This window comes from Trichomycterus rosablanca, chromosome 14, assembly GCF_030014385.1.
Source record: "Trichomycterus rosablanca isolate fTriRos1 chromosome 14, fTriRos1.hap1, whole genome shotgun sequence".
Lineage (NCBI taxonomy): Eukaryota > Metazoa > Chordata > Actinopteri > Siluriformes > Trichomycteridae > Trichomycterus > Trichomycterus rosablanca.
The window spans coordinates 4438509-4461502 of NC_086001.1; the positions used below are offsets into that span (position 1 = coordinate 4438509).

Sequence of the window (22994 nt, forward strand, 5' to 3'; positions counted from 1 at the left end):
GACCCCGCTCACTTTTCAGTCTGGCCTTTTACCCACCTAGCAGACTTTAATGGTCAATTTTGTCTGCAGCAGGTACTTGCCAATTATGCCCGGTAGATGGCACCCAGCCGGCCGGTAGCAGAGCTGAGGTTCAAACTCAGGAGTTCAGAATCCCAGCACTGGTATGCTGGTGGAATATCCAGATAAAAAAATTCTTTAAAAAAATTATTTTTTACAAATGTCAGATGTTCTTTACATTACCTAAATCACAAATATGCATAAAGTGTTCGATTAGACACTGAGACTTGGGTGAAATCTTTTCAGGAATTTTGAAGAAGCTAAAGGCTATCAATATGCCTCAATCCAAAAAAAACATAAACAAAAGCAATAAATAATAGTTTAGTTAAGAAAATTTGAGTTACAAAGTTTCTAAGGTTTCTAAGGTTTTGGGACTCCAGTGAAACACAGTAAGAGCCACAAGTGAAAGAAGACTGTAACAAAAATCACCCAGAAGTGCAGGCCTTGTTTGCCACATTGTGTGTCAGGTTCTCTGATTCCACTAATAGAAACAGACTGAACGAAGTGAAATTAAGTGCTAACCAAGAGGAAAATAAAACTCCTTAATGATCTTCAAGCCTGCACACTGTAGAGTCAAAAGCTGCATTTTTTCAGTGACGTGGGACCCGTCACATCCAGTGTACAGCTCTGTTTCTGTGTATATTAATATCGAATCGTGTGGTTTTGTGTTGTAGGAGGCTCCATACGTGATGCTGAAGAAAAACGCTGAGTTATTTACAGATAACGAGCGATACGAAGGATACTGTGTCGACTTGGCAGCCGAGATCGCGAAGCACTGTGGGTTTAAGTACCAGCTGAAGATCGTGGGAGACGGAAAGTACGGCGCCAGAGACGCCGACACCAAGATCTGGAACGGCATGGTCGGGGAGTTGGTGTATGGGGTGAGGTGGACTGCAACACACAGCACACATGAAACTCTTCAGGGTGGAATCTAACTTTGTTTAGGAGGAAGCACGTGTTAGCACTTACCCTAGCTAAAAAAAAAGAGTGTATATTAGTAGTAATAATTTAAATAACCAAAAGTATGTGGACACCACCTCTAATGGCAGGTGTAACCAAGTGGTTAAGGTACTGGACTAGTAATCAAAAGGTTGCTGGTTCAAGCCCCACTACTGACAGGTTGAAACTGTTGTTAACTTTTTGAAGAACTTTTATAGTATTAAAAGACATGACATAAAAATAAATAGGTCTTTAAGTTGGATTAAAAACTGTCATTTGTGGGAAATGTCTTAATAAAAAGTGACGAGCTGTTTCAAAGCTCTATGGTCAGGTGTCTACATACTTTTGGCTGTACAGTGTATGTGAATTTTTATGAAGCTTTTTTTACTTTATTAGAAAGCGGACATAGCAGTGGCGCCTCTGACGATCACCCTGGTCCGCGAGGAGGTGATCGACTTCTCCAAGCCCTTCATGAGCCTGGGCATCTCCATCATGATCAAGAAGCCTCAGAAGTCCAAGCCGGGCGTGTTCTCCTTCCTTGACCCGCTGGCCTACGAGATCTGGATGTGCATCGTGTTCGCCTACATCGGCGTCAGCGTCGTGCTCTTCCTCGTTAGCCGCTTCAGCCCGTACGAGTGGCACACCGAGGAATTCGAGGATGGTCAGCTAGGGGCCAGCGAATCCAATAACGAATTCGGGATCTTTAATAGTCTCTGGTTTTCTCTGGGCGCTTTTATGCAGCAGGGATGCGATATTTCACCAAGGTTGGTGCGCTAGCTGGTGCTGGTTGTGGGGTTTGTCTTTTTTAACCGGGCCTTCTGTGTCTGAGGTTCACTATAGCGTAGCCGCGGTGCATATGTGTTCACGCTTCTGCCGCTCCTGCTAAAGCAATGCAGGGAGCTAATGCAGGAGTAGGAATGTTTGATCTGGGGTTGAGATTGAAACCCTGGTCAGACGTTTCTTGGCTGAACGTATATCCACCCGGTGGTGAGCCGTAAGGCGCAGAAGGTCGTCGGTTTCTTTCCTCTTGGAGTGGTACCGTGTTTCGGCTGCATATTCCCCATTTGCTTTTAAAGCTAGTGTTAAATGCTTGTCCTAATGCTATATAGTTTTTCTTTCTTTAGCTCCTTCGGGTACTGTTAGTTCTCCTTATTTATAATATATAGTGCATTACAGTCACTTTTATAGTACTGCAACTTAGCTGCATTGAATATTAACATTTTATTAGCATTTCCAATGAAGTCGTTAGAATATATAGGCTAGCTCGAAGTGCGAGTGCTAGCACTTTTCCCAGGATGTTTGTATAACAGTGTTTTGCCGAATATAGGTCTCTCTCTGGGCGTATAGTCGGTGGTGTGTGGTGGTTCTTCACCCTCATCATCATCTCGTCCTACACGGCCAACCTGGCAGCTTTCCTCACAGTCGAGAGGATGGTGTCACCCATCGAGAGCGCCGAGGATCTCGCCAAGCAGACAGAGATCGCCTACGGAACCCTGGATGCCGGTTCCACCAAAGAGTTCTTTAAGGTAGGAGGGAAAGGGAATCATGGGAAATCTTGGCTGTGTCATGCTGATGCACTTCTTGCTGTGTAAGTTCTTGCATCACTGTCCCCTTGGCGTTATGGTCCCCATGTTGATGATTTTATATATTAAGTGTGTTTTATTATGATTCAGCTCCACCCCCTTTTCTGTCTCTTTGGTTTGTTCATTAATATGTCTCACCTGTTGGTGGGGCGACACGGTGGCTCGGTGGGTAGCACTGTCGCCTCACAGGAATAAGGTCCTGGGTTCGATCCCCAGATGGGGAGTCTTTTGCATGTCTGTGTGGGTTTCCTCCCACAGTCCAAAGATGTGCAAGTGAGGTAAATTGGAGATACAAAATTGTCCCTGACTGTGATCGATATTAAACTTGAACTGATGAATCTTGTGTAACCAGTAACTACTGTTTCTGTCATCAGTGTAACCAACGTGTGTAAAACATGACGTTAAAATCTTAATAAATAAATGAATAAATAAAACCTGTTGGTAAGGCTCCCCTTGATTATTCCTGTATTTAAACCCCAGTGTTTCTGTGCTGTGGGTTGAAATATGATGATACTATAACCGGATTGTAATAAAGCTCTGGCTGGAAACCCACACTTGGATCTTGACGTTTCTCCTCTCTCATCATTAAATGCTCGCTTAATAAAGTGGCAGGCCTGGAGGTACGACTGGGACTGGCAACAGGACTCAAGAGTCGACTGGGATCAGCGACTAACCAGCTTGCTTCCTCATCCTCCCCCCCCTCCCCCCCCCCTCCTGCTGCTGGTCTCAGCTCATACATTTTATAAGACTGATGTATGTGGACATAAAATGTCAAGTTTCAGAACTTTCTACATCACCAAATATTTATTTATTAGGATTTTAACGTCATGTTTTACACTTTGGTTATATTCATGACAGGAACGGTAGTCCGGGTCTTTTCTGTGTGGAGTTTGCATGGGCTCCCCGTGTCTGTGTGGGTTTTCTCTGGAAGCTCCGGTTTCCTCCCACAGTACAAAGTAATGTTTGTTTGTTTATTAGGATTTTTAACATCATGTTTTACACTTTGGTTACATTCATGACAGAAACGGTAGTTCTGCCATGGATCAAACCTGAGAATCGAACCCAGGACCTTCTTGCTGTGAGGCGACAGTGCTACCCACCGAGCCACCATGCCACCCAGTCACATCACCAAATGAATCAATGAATCATCAGATTTGTAGTTGTGTGTGTGTATATAAACAAATACTGAAAACTCAAATCCTGTACTCTTACTTTAGCTTTTATACTTATTTTTATTTAAATTCTAACGAGTGTGATGTTTTATTTTTGAATCCGACCCCCTGCAGAGATCAAAGATCGCGCTGTTCGAGAAGATGTGGCAGTACATGAAGAGCGCCGAGCCGTCCGTCTTCGTGAAGAACACGGTGGAGGGCGTGCTGCGGGTGCGCAAGTCCAAGGGGAAATACGCCTACCTGCTGGAGTCCACCATGAACGAGTACATCGAGCAGCGCAAGCCCTGCGACACCATGAAGGTCGGAGGCAATCTCGACTCCAAGGGTTACGGCATCGCCACGCCCAAAGGATCTGCTTTAAGGTGGGTGGAGTAGTATAACAATATGGCCCATGTTGTTATAGTATCCCACCTACCCTGATGTAGGTCGGACCCAGGAGGTAAAACTAGGCACCTAGGCTACTGCAGGGAGGAGAAGTTGGTAACCTAGGCAACCGGGAAGCAGGTATCCTAGGTAACAACAGGATGAGAGAAGTAAGGCAGAATCAGAGAGGGTCACCTAGGAAACAGCGTAGGAGATGGTAACCAAGGCAACTGCATGTCAGAAGGAGTTACAATGATGTTACCCAGTAACCAGGGAGAGCAGGAGGTAACCAAGGCAACGAGCAGGATTCTGTAACTAAGTTAGTGAAGTCCAGTTTCTATACGTGTAAAATATTACATTAGTAATTAACACATTTTATTCACATTTAACATTTTATTCTCTACATGATGTTACAGATTTACGTAGATGTGTGTCAGTACTATATTTTCCAGACTAAGGTATTTTCTCTGTTTTAGATGCTGCAATTTAAACAGGAAATTATTATTATTGTTGTTTTTGCAGTTGTTGGTGTTATTATTTTCATTAATATTAATATTGTTGTTTTATTAGTTACATTATTGTTTTTAGTATTTTTTGTTTTACATTAAAAAACGTATTTATTATTTATTATTGTTGTTATTTTATTAATATTATTTTTTGTTAGCATTTTTATTTTACTTTTTTATTTAATTTATTATTTAATTAATTTATTATTATTATTTAAATATTAATAGTGTAATTATTTTGTTAATAGCATTGTTTTTAGTATTGTTTGTTTTTATATTTTAAAGAATATAAACAATTATTTTTGTTATTTTGTTAATAATATTTTTGCAAGTATTTTTATTTTACTAAATGTTATTTATTTTTAAATCATTTAATTTTGTATTGTTATAATTGTTTTAATTTTAATATATTTTTATTATTTTATTAGCTGTATTAGTATTTTTATTTTCCTTTATTTTAAAAATTATTATTATTAATATTATTATTATTTTACTTTATCATTATTATTATTATTGTTTTACTTTATTATTATTATATTTATTATTATTATCATTATTATTTTACTTTATTATTATTATTATTATTTTACTTTATTATTTTTATATTTATTATTATTATCATTATTATTTTTACTTTATTATTATTATCATTATTAGTATCATTATTATTGTTATTATTTTACTTTATCATTATTATATTTATTATTATTATCATCATTATTGTTTTACTTTATTATTATTATTATTATTATTATTATTATTATAAATGAATCTGTTGTTGGTTGTTTTATGTCTGCAGAATGTAGACTTTGTTAGTCGTTTTCATCATTACCATGATACATTATGAAGCCAAAAATATGTGGACACCCCTCCTAATTATTAGCATCAGATGTTTCAGACACACCAATTACTACCAGATGTGTGAAATCTATTACTGGAAGATTATTTGCTTCTTAATGAAAACATTTTGGGGAAGGCTCTTGTCCTGTTTCACCATGATTGTGCCCCAGTGCACAAAATGAGACCCACAGAGACGGAATGGTTTAAAGTGTTTGGTGTGTTGGAACTCCAGTAGTCTGTACTTAGCCCTAAACTCAACCCTATTGAACACCTTTGGGATGAATTGGGATGCCTTTTTGTACAACATCAGTGCAAATGTTCTTTTGACTAAAACAGCACAATATCACTCAGTATATGGAGCAGGAAAAGCCTTCCCCAAACTGCCACAAAGTTGAAAGCATTATTTATTTTATACTGTAGCATTGATTTAATACACCTGACAGTAATAGATGTTGCTGAAACACCTCAGTAAATAGAGAGGGTGTCCATATACTTTTGATCATTTAGTGTTTCACAGTTAATTCAGTAGAAATCTGAGGAAATTCTACCCAGTTAGACGTCATGAAGCTCTACTGCTGTTTTTTTTTATCTATGAAAACTTCCTGTCGGTGTCCTATAAATAGAACACATGGTGCAATAAGTGAGGTGCAGTTTATTAAAACAATCATAAGTTTGTGAACCCTGTAGAGTTACACAGATTTCTGCATTTATTTCTCTCACCGTAAATGTGATCTGATTTTCATCCACGTCCTAATAACAGACAAACACATTTTGCTTAAACTAATAACTCACAATTGAACGTTTGATCTTTTTATTAAACACATTAATCAGACCCAGTTCATGCTGGAATATGTACACGGTATGGCCAGAAGTATTTGGACACCTGGCCATCCCATTTTAAAAACAAATGATATTAAAATAGAGTGACCTCTCTGTTCTCTTTTTTAGCTGTAACAACAGCCACTCTTATTAGAAGGCTGTCTGTGGAAATTTGTGCCCATTTAGTCAAAAGAGCATTTGTATGGCTGATCAAGAAAGCCTCAGTTGATATTCCAGTTTGTTCCAAAGCTGTTCAGTAAGGCTGAAGTCAGGTTTCTGTGCTGGCTGGACACTGGAGTTTCTTTAAACTGAGTTTTTCTTCTCGCACAGGGGCACAATCATACTGGAACAGGAAAGGGCTTCAGTTGGAAACATGTAATTTCCTTGATATTCATTTATTACACCTCCTTATAATGTCCTTATACTTCTGTCCATATAGTGTATGTGAGCCCTGCTGTTCAGTATCTTGTAGAACCTCATTCAGCAGCAGTAATATTTCCTGTAGCAGCTCATCAGATTTTTACGGTGACATCTAGTTGCATCATCCAGCTTTTCCTAAGCTGTAGGTAACAAAGTGCCACTCTGAATTTGTTCTGTACGTTTTTAATTGATTTTATTGTATTCCCCCCTTTTTGCTAGTCAAATCTAGTCATTTCCAATTCCCTGGCTGATTGTAACCCCCACCCTGATCTAGGAGAGCCACAGATTTTTCACTTTCTACCCTCATTTACATTTTCGGCATTTAGCAGACGCCTTTATCCAACGCGACTTACAGTAGTGTGACAGTATACAGTCTGAGCACTTGAGGATTAAGGGCCTTGCTCAAGAGCAGCAACCTGGCAGTGGTGGGGCTTGAACCAGCAACCTTTTGATTACTAATCCAGTACCTTAATCGCTAGGTTACAACTGCCCCTCATGCATGCCCCTCATGCAGGCATTGTGAGCAGGTTGCAAGTGGCAGCAAGTGCTATGTCGAACTACAGCCAATGAGAACGGGGAAACCTGGGGGAGGAGTGTAAAAACGTGGGACAGGGGCATAATATAGTTTATATCAGAATACAGCAGCACACACACAAGCTTTACAGTATTTTGTGATTTTGTCGTCCACGCCAAACCGTAATACCCACGCTGCATTGCAAAAAATATTTATTAACCTCCAGCTCACTACAGAACAGACACCCCCTGCTGTTCGCGTAGCCCAATCCACTCAGATTCATTTATTTTTTCCTACTTGCTTACTTACAAACAACTTTGATCGCTCGCTTCTTGTTGACGTGCATTTCTGGACGTGGTCTCACTAAACCCCTCGTCACTTCTCACGTGTGTTTTCATGACAAAACGTAGTTTGGGAGACCGGAGAAGCTCGCCTGCGATTCCTCCTGGTGAAAGATGGTGTAGTGTGAAACCTTCTATCGCTGATCAGTCGTGTAGTGTGAAATACACAACGACATAAAAGACTCCTGATTACAAGAGATCCATTCATGTAGTGTGAACTGTACAGCCATCTAATGAGTTGGAAAGTCATGTAGTGTGAACTTGGCATAACCAGACAGATCTTTCCTAAGTCTCGAATTCAGCTCCTCGAAAGGGCACCTCTATAACCCATGTCTCTGATCACAAGAACACTTGGCTTTTTGGTGTAGTTGTGAGCCTACAGATTCACATTTTCCAAGCCTGGACTCTAAATGATTAATATGTTGAATGAAAACATGAAAGTTTGATTGTTTGTTTTTAGTTTGGGCAGAATGTGCTGGATGTAGATGGGACCACAGTTTATGAGAACCAGATGCAGAAAAGTCATTTGAAAGGGTTCACAAACTTTAATCTAGACTTTTTTCAGCGTACAGGTAACATTTTAGACTTTAGGGCAACTTGTAGTCTGGAAAATATATTTTAGCGGAAGGTTTAGGTGAGATTAAATGCTGATGGATGACAGGAAGAATATGTCTAAGATTGCCATGTTGTTTTTTAACGTTTTTTACTTGCTGTGCTGATTACTTACCTGTCTGGTATTCAATGAGGCAAATGATGGCCGGCGATGGCAGAAAATAATTTCCCATGCCACCGCAGCACTAATGATCTTATTGTAAATACGTTCAGCTATCGATCTGTAACCTCTAATACTAAAAATAAACGGACATGCGAATCATTCAGCACTGAATTTGAACCAGTTTGTGCGTTTGCCAGTTCAGATTTGCCTCATTGAGCACCCGTGTGTCCTCACTGATCGAATGAGTGTTTCCTGCAACCTGACTGTGTCATGACGACAATGATGATGTCCCACCTTCCAATCAGTAACTGTCGAATGCATGCGGTTTGGTGCACCAATTCCTGAACGCTTAAGAGCACTACTGAATGTCTTAACTTTGAGTTCAGAGGCGAATGCAGAGTGACGATGCACTGTTTGAACGACGCATGCCACCCTCCTTTACACCTGTAACCTAATTTGTCTGCTTTCCCACTTCCAGTGTCCAGAATGAGTGGACGTATTGATTGACGCTATTGCTTAGCCTCCTCTAATTGAGCCTCCCGCCCGGTGAATCCTATTTTGTTTCAAGAGAATTGGTCCAAAGCTCTGCCACCTTCCAAACCTCCGACTCTAAACGGGTTGCTCCGAGCTGACACCATGATTTCGATTCATTGATTGACTGAATGATTGACTGACTCATCGACTCATCGATTCATTGATTCATTTGATGGATGGATTGTTTCACCCAGTGTCACCTTCTATGCGTCTGGTGGGGGGCGCGGCCCGCTACAGCCCCGCCCCCCGCCATGCTGTCTGATGAATTTCTCTTATCGTTTGTTTAAGAAACGCGGTAAACCTCGCCGTGCTAAAACTGAACGAGCAGGGGCTTCTGGATAAATTGAAAAACAAATGGTGGTACGACAAAGGAGAGTGCGGCAGCGGAGGCGGGGAGTCAAAGGTCAGAGCCGTGCTCGGGAACTGTGGGTAAAAAAGGAACAAGAATGTAAATGTGCACCATGAGGAAGCAGCACTGTTTACCCAGAACCCCAAATAAGGTTTTGATATCTAGTATAGTAACATTTTCTACACTTCTGTATAGGATACCATCGACACAGCACACAGCGCACCTACGTTCATAAGAAGCTCAGCAGAACCCAAAAGTCTGAGTCCCAAGGTTTCTTTTTTTTAAGTAGATGAGCATGATGTTTTCTTTATCAGTTTGTTGTATTTGGACAGCATACCTGAGTCTTCTTCTACAAAGTTTGATAAGACTGGAGAATCCAGAGCAAGGATCTGAACACTGAGGTACCAAATCTCTCCAAAGACAGTTTTTTAATGTGGATTATATCAATGGACTAACATAAACATGGCAAAAGCTCAATTCTGCGCTCATAAAACCCTTTTTCTGTCTGGATTATTGATCTACCAAAAGATCCAACCACAACCTAGGGGTAACAAATAAATAATGAAAAGCAGAGGGCCAAGGACTGAACCCTGAGGAACTCCTTAAATAACAGAACTAATGTGAGATTTATGTTTACCAAGGGTATATTACTCTGCAACACCTGAGGGCCTCTAAGATATTTCAGATATATAAAATTTCTTGACTGCTAAAGCCAAGTCTGCTTTCCCAATCATTTAAAATGCTGACAGTGTTTCTAAGAGATGAAATAAAAGTGTTTTTTTGATCATGGATTCAGACTTTTGCGGTTTGTAGCACAGAAATCTAAAATGATCAATGCAAACCTTGAACGTGTCGTGTTGAAATACAGCCGTGGAGTTGTGGGTTGGAACAGTGCTGGTTTCTCGGGGCGATGCGTCCGCGCACATCTGGCACGGCGACGCCGCGTTCACCGTCTGCCAAATGGAGCACGGACGGCCGATCGCCACGCAGGCGCAGGGCCGCTAGCGAGCTCTGATGTTCATGACAATAACATAAAATAACATTGGTAATGTTATTTATGTTATTCCCCTATACGCGAAGAACACCAGTAAACCTTGCAGTATTGAAACTCAGTGAGCAAGGCGTCTTAGACAAGATGAAAAACAAATGGTGGTACGATAAAGGGGAATGTGGAGCCAAGGACTCGGGAAGTAAGGTCAGTCACTGCAGGGAGTGTGTGTGTGTGTGTGCGCGTGTGTGTGTGCAGGTGTGTGTGTGTGCGTGCATGTGTGTGTGACTGTGTGTGTGTGTGCATGTGTGTGTGTTGGGGCTGTCAAATACAGCTGAAATTTAATTTTAGGGATTTCTGCTACTGTTCTTTTTACTGTAAAACAATAAAATAAAAACACCACAATTCCAAAAAAGTTGGGACAGTACAAAAATTAAAACAAACACCAATGATTTATGGATCCCTTTGACTTAATATTTAATATAAACAGTGTTATAATTTTATATATACAAACTCGCATCACATTGCTGAGCCAAAACATGAGATAAAGCTGCTTAATATGCTGTCAAAACAGTTCTGACCCGCTGAGACCTGGACTCCGTGACATCTAAAGTAGTTCTGTAGTATCTGTTACTAGGACGTTACCAGCAGATCCTTCCAATTTTGTACATCATGTGGTGTGATCTGAGACTAAATGTCCAGTTCTGGTGCCTGCGTGTCCATTAGAGGTGCTTTTGATTGGTCTGACACTGTAACTCGACTCACGAGTCGATTCCTTGCTTTAATGATTTATGTTAATTAAGTTAAGATTTTGGGAGAAGCATTTGGAATCTCGGCTCGTGTGTCAGCTGATCGAGTGGATCGAGTAGCTGTTAAGCTGAAGGCAGTCATGGGTCCCGCCTGGAGCTTTTGCCTTCCATTGGTTGTAGTTAGTTCCTTTAACCACCCCTGTACACAGACTACGCAGCCCGTACACGGAAGAGTTCAATGTGTGTTGTGACACATTCACCTCATCACCAGGATTAAAATGATCTGCAGTTTGAGGCACAGTAGATCTTCTGTTGGTTTGTCCCAGACACCGGAATCTTTGTGTCCTTTAGGATCAACAAATATTGGCCGTTCAACAACCTGTCCATAAGTCCTCAGACTCTGGCCCTTACAGTCACTCAGGTCTTTATGCTGATCAGATCTGCTGCATGTAGAGGAGTGAAGCCTGTGACAGTGTTGTGTTTGGATGTGTTTTGCGTCGCTGTCCTGCTGGAACTCGCAGTTGCGTCCAATATTCAAGAATTTAAAGAAAGTAAATCTTTCTGCTTCATTATTCTGTCCACTTTCTGCATTTACATTTTCGCCATTTAGCAGATGCTTTCATCCAAAGCGACCTACAGTAGTGTGACAGTATACAGTCTAAGTAATTGAGTGTTAAGGGCCCAACAGCATCATCCTGGCTGTAGTGGGGCTTGAATCAGAAACCTTCTGATTACTAGTCCAGAACCTTAACCACTATACTACAACGTCCCTGCAATGCAGAAGTTTCATTGGCAGCAAAACATCCCTGGACCGTGGTTCAATCTCAAATGCTTAACAGTAGGAAGAGTATTGTTTGGTTTAAATGCTTCCTAATATAAAGTGTGAGTTCTCTCTTCATACTGAAAACGTCTGAACTGTATCATCTGTAAACAGCTTCAGCTCACTCTAAATTACTTGCCGCCTCTAAACACTCCACTTCCACCCTAACATCCAGGGTCTGGAATGTAATAACACACACTGAGCGTGACGGAGACAAATATTACTGAGCGCATTTGTTCACCTTTGTACATTTAGTATTTAATTAGTGAAATTTGTTTTGGCAGCCCAAGTGTGTGTGTTTGTGTGTGTGTGTGTGTATGGGTGCGGGAATGTGTACTGAGCATGTATGAGTGTGTATGTCAGAACAACTCCACAGTACAGATGAATTACAAACCCAAATGTCCTTATAAAAAATATAATGTCATGTTTTACTACAAAGTAATGCATGCAACACACACACACACACACACATTTGCAGTTGAAGTAAAAAGTTTGCATATAATTTTTAAAAATGCTCGTTTATTTTAGTGATTTCTGCAGTTGTTCTTTTTGTGTGACTGAATGATTAAAGGAACATTATCCAAATAAAATATTAAAATGTGCGGGGTCAGGACTTCTAATATTTGCTCACATCACCTTTAGCTTTGATGTATTTTGATGTGCTGCTTTTGAAAGCTGTAAACAAGCCTGTGCACAACTCTTTAAAGAGTCTGGTTTGCAAAATTGAGTTCAACCAAGTTTGTTTAGCACAGACCCTGACCTTTCAATACAGTCTACATATTACACTAGCACATTAGCTCTGCGTTCCAGGCTACGAATACCCAGCGGTGCTCTCAGCCAGTTGGGCATCTACATACAGATGTGATTAGCTGTGTTTTCTATTCATTTATGAATTTTCTCCTATTTTCTCTCGATTTAGCGTGGTCAATTTGTCTTCCGCTGCTGTGGATCCCTGATTGAGTTCGAGGAGCTCACGTGGCCCCCTAGCGGACCCCTTTTTTTCGTTCGTGCTTTGGTTGATTTGCACACTTTTTGCACAGGCGCCTCTATCTGCTCTAACCAGGGTCCTTGCACAGCGTTGAAAGACCCCACCCTTTTAGTCTGGTCATTTCCCCAACCCAGCAGACAGGGTGGCCAATTTGTGTCTGCTGTGCTCGAGATTCAAGATTTGAACCGGGATGGGGGGGGTTCAGATTCTCCGCACTGGTGTGCTAGCTGAATATCCCGCTGCACCACCTTGGTCTGTCACACCTCGTCTGTGATTGGCTGTGTTTTGTCCCAGACCTCACGTCTTTAGTGTGTGCTTCCAGGAAATCCAGCCCCACTGCGACTCTGACCAGGATAACGCTGTAAAATATTAAAATGACATGAAATAAAAATTTTGTTATTTTCTTTTCATAAATTATATCCTAAATTATGATTTTTTTTGAGAATGCAATAGGCATTTGGTTTTGAAAAGGTTCAGCTACATAAAAAGAGCAGTTGCATAAATAAAATTTCCAAGACTCCCTAAAATTCATGTCCCTTACAAGCACATGTGAACGTTTTACCTCAACTGCATGTATTCATATATATTTATCTATAATATTAAAGTTTATTTATAGTAACACACACCAAACAAACAGTATATATAACATATATAGTTATTTATTACTAAATCGTCCCACGTTCAGATACACACTAACACACCTGTATGAGTTGGAACTGTCGCTGTGCTGTTTTTTTGTATTTATAAGTGCTGTATCGTCAACTTGTCTTTTCTTTCTTTCCTTTTTCTGTTCTTTCCTTCTGTGCATTGCAAACTTGCCTCGGACCTCTAAATGTTGTTTGTATATATATTTCCTGCTGTGTCTTTGTCTCTTATACACATAACCACATATTCACCACACACACACACACACTCACACATGCACACGCACACCTCTTGTCTTTTACCTGTTGTACTCTTGCATTCAGTGCCAGTCCTTCCTGCACACGCCCCCCATAATAATGCCGTATACTGCATTATTAATAAATCCATTACACATCAAGCGTAACAATATTTCACTCGGAAAAGCTCTGCGCCACTCTGCATTTAGAACAGCCTCCAATCTTCTAGGAAGGCTTTTCACCAGATTTAGGAGGGTGTCATGGCAAATTCGTACCCATTCAATCAAGAATAACCAAATAAATAAATTAGTAAAATCAGGCGGCGATGTTGGACGAGAAGGATGTCTCACAATAGATTTAATAGCTCACAATAGAATTTAATGTGACTGGGGTTTAAATCAGGGCTGTAAGCAAACAACTGGAGTTTGTTCACACTACAGCTGACAATTGTCATTGTGGACAGTGATATAGAAGAAGGCATTTCTCATGTTATATAATTGACGTTATACCCCTGCACTTGGGTGGTACTGAGGTCTATTACACCCTCACCTGGGTAGCACTGTCGCCTCAAAGCAAGAAGGTCCTGGGTTTGATTTCCAGGTGGAGCGGTCCGGGTCCTTTCTGTGTGGGTTTCCTCCGGGAGCTCCGATATCCTCCCACAGTCTAAAGACGTGCAAGTGAGGTGAATTAGAGATATAAAATTGTCCGTGACTGTGTTTGATATTAAACTTGAACTGATGAGTCATTAATGTAACCAAGGTGTAAAACATGACATTAAAATCCAAATAAATAAATAAATGACCGAAGCCCTGTGATGGATTGGCACACTGTCCAGGGTATTCCCGCCTCGCGCCCAAGTGTTTCCACTACAACCTTTACCAGGATAAAGTGGTTAATGAAAATGTTCATCTGTTAGCATTGGGTGTGGCTTAAGGGGTGACACTTTACTTCTTGCCATTCGATTTGCATTTTAATTTTTGTAATCTTATGTATGATCTATATATATACAGATGTACCTCGATTTAACAGACTAAAAGGGGGAAGCACCGGTTCGTAAAATGTAATTGTTTGAAACAGTGAGGTAATATACAAAAACACAGCACTAAGGTCCACAAAAGTGCTAAACATGCACATACTATAAACAGTAAAAAGAACAACATAAATAGATCTGTAAATATGTCATGTAAAACCTGTAAATAAATATTAAAATTGGTTAAGTGTACTACTGGGGAGAAATTTCATTTACTTTGTGTGGTGGAGGAGTTTTTTTTGCCATGATCGTAAAGTGACTGAGTTTCTATTCTTCTGAATCTGAAGCACTGCTGGTGGCTACTGGAGCAGCGCTGGTGCGTAACTTAAGCACTAGAACTTCCAAAAATGAAGCATAAAACACAGAGATAAAGGCGAGAACAAGATGAGCCTTCTGACAAAATAAAGTCTATCACTCATGTAAACAGAGAGATGTGCGCCAGCTAGTGGACAATTACTGAACTACTGGTCTTGGTACACCTCTCGTGGGAATTGTAAACAACCGGACTGGACATTCGGTTTTCCAGATTTAGTCCCTTATAAAATATAATACAGTAGAACAAAATCTTGATCATCACAAAGCTGGAATTTATGGCACACATTGGGCACCCTCGATTTGGATCATTTTTAGTTGCTCTTTTTAGTCCTGTTGCTTATTTTGTTCATTTAGTGTCTGCATATGAGCAAGTATTGGGGCCTTGAATCTCATTTAGGGAAGCAAGATAGGTTGGACCGGCACTGCTTGCATTCTTCTGTGTCCTTTTTGTGTCGTATTCAAAATGTTTACACACTCTAAAAAGCTTAAACATGCTAACACACAGTAATCTATCTACAGTAATTTACACACACACACACCCGCAGACACATTTCTCTGTAGTTTGCTAATGTCTTTCAAGTTAGCGTATGTTGCTATGCTATATTGCTATACTTTAGCCCTTTCTCTGTGACCTTCCTGACCTCTGTCCTTTGCACCCTTGATACACAGGAGAAGACGAGTGCACTGAGCTTGAGCAACGTGGCAGGAGTCTTCTATATCCTGGTGGGCGGCCTGGGGCTGGCCATGCTGGTGGCGCTGGTGGAGTTCTGCTACAAGTCGCGCGCCGAGGCAAAGCGCTTGAAGGTTGCCAAGACTCAGGCCCTAAACCCCCCCCCTTCCTCGCAGAATTCTCAGAATTTTGCCACTTATAAGGAAGGGTACAACGTGTATGGGCTGGAGAGTGTTAAGATCTAGTGGGGTAGGAATGGAGGAATGTTCTTTCTTTTCCTTTCATCGTTTGTTGGTGTTTGGTTGATCAGTCGCTTCATCGTCGTCGCATTCATCGCTGCTCATTTGTGAAAGAATGAAGAAAGAATGTACATGATTTTGGTGTCTACTGAGCGGTGACGGTACTAGAGATACAATTGGTAATTTAGTATGGGTGCATGGAGGGACAGAGGAATTTGAGGATAGATGGATGGATGGATGGATGGATAGGTGGGTGGCTGGATGGATGGATGGATGGATGGGTAGATGATAGTTGATGAATGGATGGATTGATGGATGGTTGGATTAATGGATGGATTGATGGATGGATGGGTAGATGGATGGATGGATGGCTGGATGGATGGATGGGTAGATGATAGTTGATGAATGAATGGATGGATTGATGGATGGATGGGTAGATGGATGGATGGATGGGTAGATGGATGGATGGATGAATTGATGGATGGATGGCTAGATGGATGGATGGATTGATGGGTAGATGGATGGATTGATGGATGGATGGGTAGATGGATGGATGGATGAAAGACTGAATGGATGAAAGACTGAATGGATGTATGAATGGATGGATGGATAGATGGATGGATGGATAAATGATGGATGGGTGGATGGATGGATGGATGGATGAAAGACTGAATGGATGAAAGACTGAATGGATGTATGAATGGGTGGATGGATAGATGGATGGATGGATAAATGATGGATGGGTGGATGGATGGATGAATGGTTGAGTGGATGGATGGATAGATAGATGATGGTTGGATGGATGGATGGGTGGTCAGATTGATGGTTGGGTGGATGTTTGGTACATCTTTTCTTTAAAACAGAATTAATGTGAATCAGCTGAAACGAGAACAGAAAAATCGATGAGAGGTTCAATAGACGACACGTTAAGTCTCCTTTTGCACATTTGTGCCATCATCAGTCTCTGGTGTTTTTTATGGACTGGCGCCTGAGATATAAATACCTAGACGTGCCATTGCGCCTCGAGACGAACCCATTAGCTGTCAATCATTCTCCACCCCATCTGCCGTATACCACATCTGTATAGAGCAATATCTCACAGTGCAGGTTTAACATCAAATTAACTGCTACTCTTCTTCTCTTTCTTTTCCTGTGTGTGTGTGTGTGTGTGTGTGTGTGTGTTTGTGTTTCCTGCATCTGTTGTCCATTTTGTTTCCTATTTGTTGGTGTGTTATGCGTTTTTCATCTTTTTACGTATCCTCATTTGTATTCGTCGCACATGCACATCCCTTTTTGCTGGTTGTGTGTGTGTGTGTGTGTGTAGATGACGTTCACTGAGGCCATGCGCACAAAGGCCAGGCTGTCTATAACTGGCAGTATAGGGGAGAACGGAAGAGTGCTGACTCCGGATTTCTCGAAAGCCGTGCCCGCTGTGCCCTACTTGAGATCAGGCATGGCAATGCCCCTCAACGTGAGCGAGCTGTCCTGAGTGCCTTACACACAAACACTACACACACACATGTTCATACACAGACACATGTTCATACACACTCTTACTAACAACTAATGTATACATATCCACATATACATACATATCTACATGTACATATCTACATGTGCCACCTTTTCTGGACTACAAGATGCTTTTCTGCACTAGCAGGTCCTGCAACATGAGCTGAGCCTGATAGCATGAAACCATATCAATAAACATATCACAATATATTAGCGATACATTAACTGTTACTTAGTGAGTATAATTTGGGAGTATAATTGGATAAAAGCTTTTTTGGGGCACTTTTTTCCTCAATATATGTCCAGTTGTGTAAATAATAGCCAGTAAATCACAGGACCTGCAGTTTTTTAATGTAACTCTCACTTAGTTTGCAAAACTTTATCATAAATAGCATATCAGGAAACTGTGTTTCTATATAATTTATATATAATTTCATTGTCACTATATAAGTTTTTACATCATCCACTCCAGTGAAACCGTAGCCGTGCTACACCAGCACTGTGAGTAGTCTATCAGTTAACACTGTTGTAAGCTTGTGCTAACACTTAGCATCATATATAAATGCTAGTTTAAATTATAACCTTGTAGCAAGTAAATAATTAGCCCATCTCCCAATGCTACAGTGTATGATTGTTCTTAAGGTGAAGATTTTCTAGCTCTGTTTATACCAAAGTTTTATTTAATGTAACATATAAATGATTCATTTCTGCATAATTACAATTAATGGTTCAACGGAACGGTGGCTCGGTGGGTAGCACTTTCGCCTCACAGCAAGAAGGTCCTGGGTTCGATCCCCAGGTGGAGCGGTCCGGGTCCTTTCTGTGTTAAGTTTGCATGTTCTCCCCGTGTTCGCTCCGGTTTCCTCCGGGAGCTCCAGTTTCCTCACACAGTCCAAAGACGTGCAAGTGTAAAACATGACGTTAAAATCCTAATAAACAAACAAGTTGTTTAGGTGACCACATACTTTTAGCCACATATTATATAGGGAGATTCACTTGAAAGAGTCCCCAAATATTCTGTTGTAACTCCCGTTAGGATGAAGCAATCTGAACCAAAAATTCCACTACATACCTTGACATGTGTAATTGATGTTGGAAGTGACCTCGGTTTTCTGCCAGACACATTTGGACTTGGCGCTTCATGTTCCTGAACGTATCGGCAAGCATATTGGGTGGAATAGCAGAAATTTCACATTGGATGTTTTCCTTCAAATCTTCCACAGTATTTCTTCCTAAATTCACGTTTAAGTCACTTAAACGAATTGGTGACCCAATAGGTTCGCACCATAAAGACACTCTGCTCAATACTGCACACCTCCATCCTGATGAGAAGTGGAGTGACGGGGTACGGGGTATGTCGGCTGTGTGGCACCTACCTCATTACTTCGACGTGGGCATGTTCTAAGCTCCACATACTGAGGAGCACATTGCACCTGAGGAGCACAAACTGTTGTTTTGTTCAGATTGCTTCATCTTAGCAAGAGTTATTACAGAATATTCAGGGCCGCTTTCGAGTCCGAATGGTTAGTTATACAGGTTATTAGAGTTGTTGTAGTATATTAGTTGTGCAGATTTAAAACTAAGCCAACCAACTTAATTTGACCAGCTGTACATTATTGGTGCACCAGTAACAGAAAATAATAGAGCATCCTGTTGTCCAAAAATTTGGCTTACACAAATATTTACCTACATGCAAATATTAATATACACCTGTCTGTATAGTAACTGTACATGCAAGCACTTACAGAAACAAAAAGCCATCAGCTTACACACACATAACACACAAACACACACACACACACACACACACACACACACACACACATACATACATACATACATACACACATACACATGTACATACACACAGAAAAATTTACAGATGCAAAAGAATTTCGGTTTACACGTGCACATGTACCACACCATCACGACTCGTATTTAATTACACACACACGCCTCCAGTCTTCTGTTCCTCTTACCATTTTTCATACTAAACATGTTTTTGGATTCTCGATTCTAATGAACACAAGCACACTCGACTCATCTGCATCTGGTGTGATTTTGTTTCGTTTAAACATGAAATATCAAAAAAAGGAAAAAACTTTTCTGGGTTATTTTTGAAAAAGAGAAACGACGGCAATGAGCCTCCTTCCATTGTAAAAAAATATGTTTTAAATGTTTTCAAGCCAAACAAGTTCATTTAAAGTAGGTGCAGTGTTCGAGCTGAATTGTTTACTACTGTTACATGAATTATATATTGAAAATATCTATTGAACATTGAATTGTAAATATATATTATATACTTTTGTCTTTTTGATGTTACGGTTGACTGGAAAAAATCTTTCTGTTGCATTTGCTCCTCTACAGTTTAAGTTGTAAAAAATGTGATGTTAATTTGTCAGATACGGTTGTTCTTTTTAATTGTTTCGTTTACGATGCAAGCAGTAGTTTTATTGTCATCGGTACAAAAATACGGACATGCAGAACACTTCATCACAGGACCCATGATGATAAGCTATGAATAAATGATAACTCTTGTAGGCCTAATGTATAATAACCCTGCTAGAATGTTTACCATCATGGAAGTTTTAAACCCAAACCTTTCCTTAGTGATTGTGATTGGTTATGTTAGATCAAATACACACAGTCATACGCTTAAGCAGGCACTCGTAGTCTCTGTGATGCCACATGCCAGGTCGGGCAGACTTCATTTACAGTGTCAGACATGAAGGGCTGGATAGAGTTTTACAGTCTTGCTGCTGTAACAGTGATGCCTACTGTCTGGTCATGGATACTTCATGGAAAACAAAGTGTATCATTTTTCTCTGTAGGTTAAACTTATGTAAGCCAGCGACTTTACACATGCAACTCATATGTGCTTATTTTAAAAGGTGTATGCAAACACAAACCTGCCATTCACGTTGGTACATTTTCTTGATTACATGTCGATCCTTAGGCTGTCTATGACAAAAGAGGCAAATTAGCAGTGTGTTACGCTAGTTATATTTTGTAATAAAAACCACAAACAACAGTATTATTATCACAGACTGTCAACTTTTCAGCTGGGACTTGCACTTTTGCAGGTTTCCGTATCATGAATTCATTATAATGCCTGGTTTCAGTATTAGCTGCTATTTCTAATCATTTAGTAGCTAACTAGTAGAATGTTCATTTACATTGATTTGGACAAAAAAATCACATATTACCAACATTTTATCACTATATTTAATTACTCCGCCATTTCCAACACTTGACATAACCAATCACAATCACATTTACCACTGGAAGAAGTTTGAGTAAACAAAACTTCCATTAGCTAGCCTTTTTTTCTAAATGCCAAATAGTGTAGTGCCAAAATACTATACAGTGTATGATAGTGTATGTGTGGGAATACAGAAGGACTCACGTAATTTCTCTTTTATAAATCTGATTTTTATTCTTTCGTTTAAACCTATTGTACATTTAGTGACATGCACTATTATATGCAGTCTTACTGTAAAACGCATGAGAACCTTTAGTTTGATTTTTGTTTTCAAAAAAAGATTGAAAATGGTGAAAGTGAAGAGACTGATTTTAGACAAGTAGACCCTAGTAAATCTGAAGAGTATATGAGAGAAAATATTAGTACAGATATTATATAATAATTATGTTATGAATAAGGGTATTACACTTCTATGCCGAGCACCGTTTTTTCTATGCCATGCTGTGTAACTGCAGTCCATTTGTTTTCTATATACAGTATGTATGTTGTATATACAAGCAGAGACTGTCCATGTGTAACTCCAATCTGTAATTGTTAAGAACACACACACACACACATACAGAGTTGACTTGGAAAGCTGGTAGTTATGAAGAACTGCCTGATATGTATGCACGATTACACGGACACACACAGACTCGGATAACAAGTAACTTTTCAGCTGGAGTGTCTCGATGAAGCTCAACATGGAGGAGATTTTATAAAAGGAACGTGGACTGACTGCTTTATTTTTTGGACTTTTGGAATAAACAGGCTAAGAAACTGACGGCAGTCTTTGTCTTTCTTTGCATACACAGAAAAGGGATGGAGATAAGTTGATCCAGAGAGGCAGTGGAGGAGCACCAACTGACCACCCACTTTTACTCTTATTTCATTTTCATCAACCACTTTATCCTAATCAGGGTTGCAGGGCTTCGGCCATCCCCTCAATGAGCAGACTTGAACCCCATCCAGCTGGTTTGGGATGAATCAAACAAAAGGCTGAACTATAGGTGCTTTTGCTTTCACTACTTTTTCACTACAAAATACAGTTGTGCAACTTCTGCGACAGCGGCTTTTTAAACCTCCAATTGTTTATTTGCGTTTATGTTTTATTTTCAGTATTGTTCTGATCATTTCTGAACACTGAGACATTAATAACAATCCAAACTGGGAAAATGGGGTTCTGAAACACATGCACATACAGGTTGTTTTTTGGTATTTTGACCACACATACAAACACATATGCAAGATAAAGCCACTGGGCAAACAGACTGGCATAGCAGCTGCAGCTCAGCAGTCCAGTTTCTCCATGCTGTGCTCACTTCCTTATTAGCCTGACCAGCTAATTACACATTCATCTATCTCATCAATCAAGCTGAGGTGTAAACTGAAAATGAAAAATGATATGAATTTAACACTGCAGAACCATAGTTTCATATTCATCGTCCTTACACAAAAATCACATCAATATACTCTTGTTTCACACTGATTACAGGATTTATTTAAAAATGACAGTAGGTCCAATTAAGGTAGACTTTTAGTTATACTGATATTCTGGAAAAATATTCCACACTAGTTGTATGTCATTAATTGTTGTGAATGAACGAAAAAATGAACACACAAGATTTATTAGCTCCAATTGACTTTGCGGCATGTCTTTGGACTTGTGGTAGGAAACCCATGTGAACACAGGGAGATTAAACAAACTCCAAACAAACAAGTTGCCTGACCAAGGAATCAAATACAGGCCCTGCTTGCCATTTTATAAATACATTTACATTTTCAGCATTTAGCAGACGCTTTTATCCAAAGCAACTTACAGTACTGTGACAGTATATTACCTAAGCAATTGAGGGTTAAGGGGCTTGCTCAAGGGTGCAACAGTGGCAACCTAGAAGCAGTGGGGCTTGAACCAGTGACCTTTGGATTACTAGTCCAGTACCTTAACCGCTAGGCTACAACTGCCCTAAACAGAAGTTACCTCTATGCCACTGTATATATAAAATAACATATAGAATTATATATTAATTATTTATACACACATATACACATTATTTAATTAAATATTTGTTTTGTCAATGTTTTGTTACTGAGACTGTAATTAATCTTGACACAATGAAAGTGAACGATCGCTTGCTAAGAGAGAAACGCGTTGCTTAGGGGAAATGTAGTTTTTGAAGGCTGGATTGGACTACAACCTCCTGTAGTCTAATCAAAAGTGAGAGCAAACTATTAACCTTTTTATTCCTGCTATGTTAGTCCCAATATATTATTAAATAACTATTGTGGTTCACTACATTTCTTATAATAAGTTTATATATATATAAACTAAAAAGAAAACTAATAAATAAGGAGCCGCCCCGACATTGCTATGACCACAAGCCAAGACGATACATTGTGCATCACGTG

At 40.0% G+C, this 22994-nt stretch overlaps 1 protein-coding gene across 2 annotated transcripts in view; it reads left to right on the forward strand.

The window, feature by feature from the left end:
* gria2a (glutamate receptor, ionotropic, AMPA 2a) overlaps window positions 1–17617 on the forward strand; it is a 58187-nt gene extending 40570 nt beyond the window's left edge. Inside the window, exons 10-16 of one of the 2 annotated variants that reach the window (XM_063009047.1) lie at window positions 732–938; window positions 1393–1760; window positions 2324–2522; window positions 3866–4113; window positions 9092–9206; window positions 15593–15842; window positions 17157–17617. In XM_063009047.1, the coding sequence (XP_062865117.1) occupies window positions 732–938; window positions 1393–1760; window positions 2324–2522; window positions 3866–4113; window positions 9092–9206; window positions 15593–15838 (1383 nt within the window). In that variant the 3' untranslated portion in view covers window positions 15839–15842; window positions 17157–17617. The remainder of the gene's footprint in view (window positions 1–731; window positions 939–1392; window positions 1761–2323; window positions 2523–3865; window positions 4114–9091; window positions 9207–15592; window positions 15843–17156) is intronic. The other variant, XM_063009048.1, reaches the window with a different exon arrangement.
* The last annotated feature ends 5377 nt before the right edge of the window (window positions 17618–22994 follow it).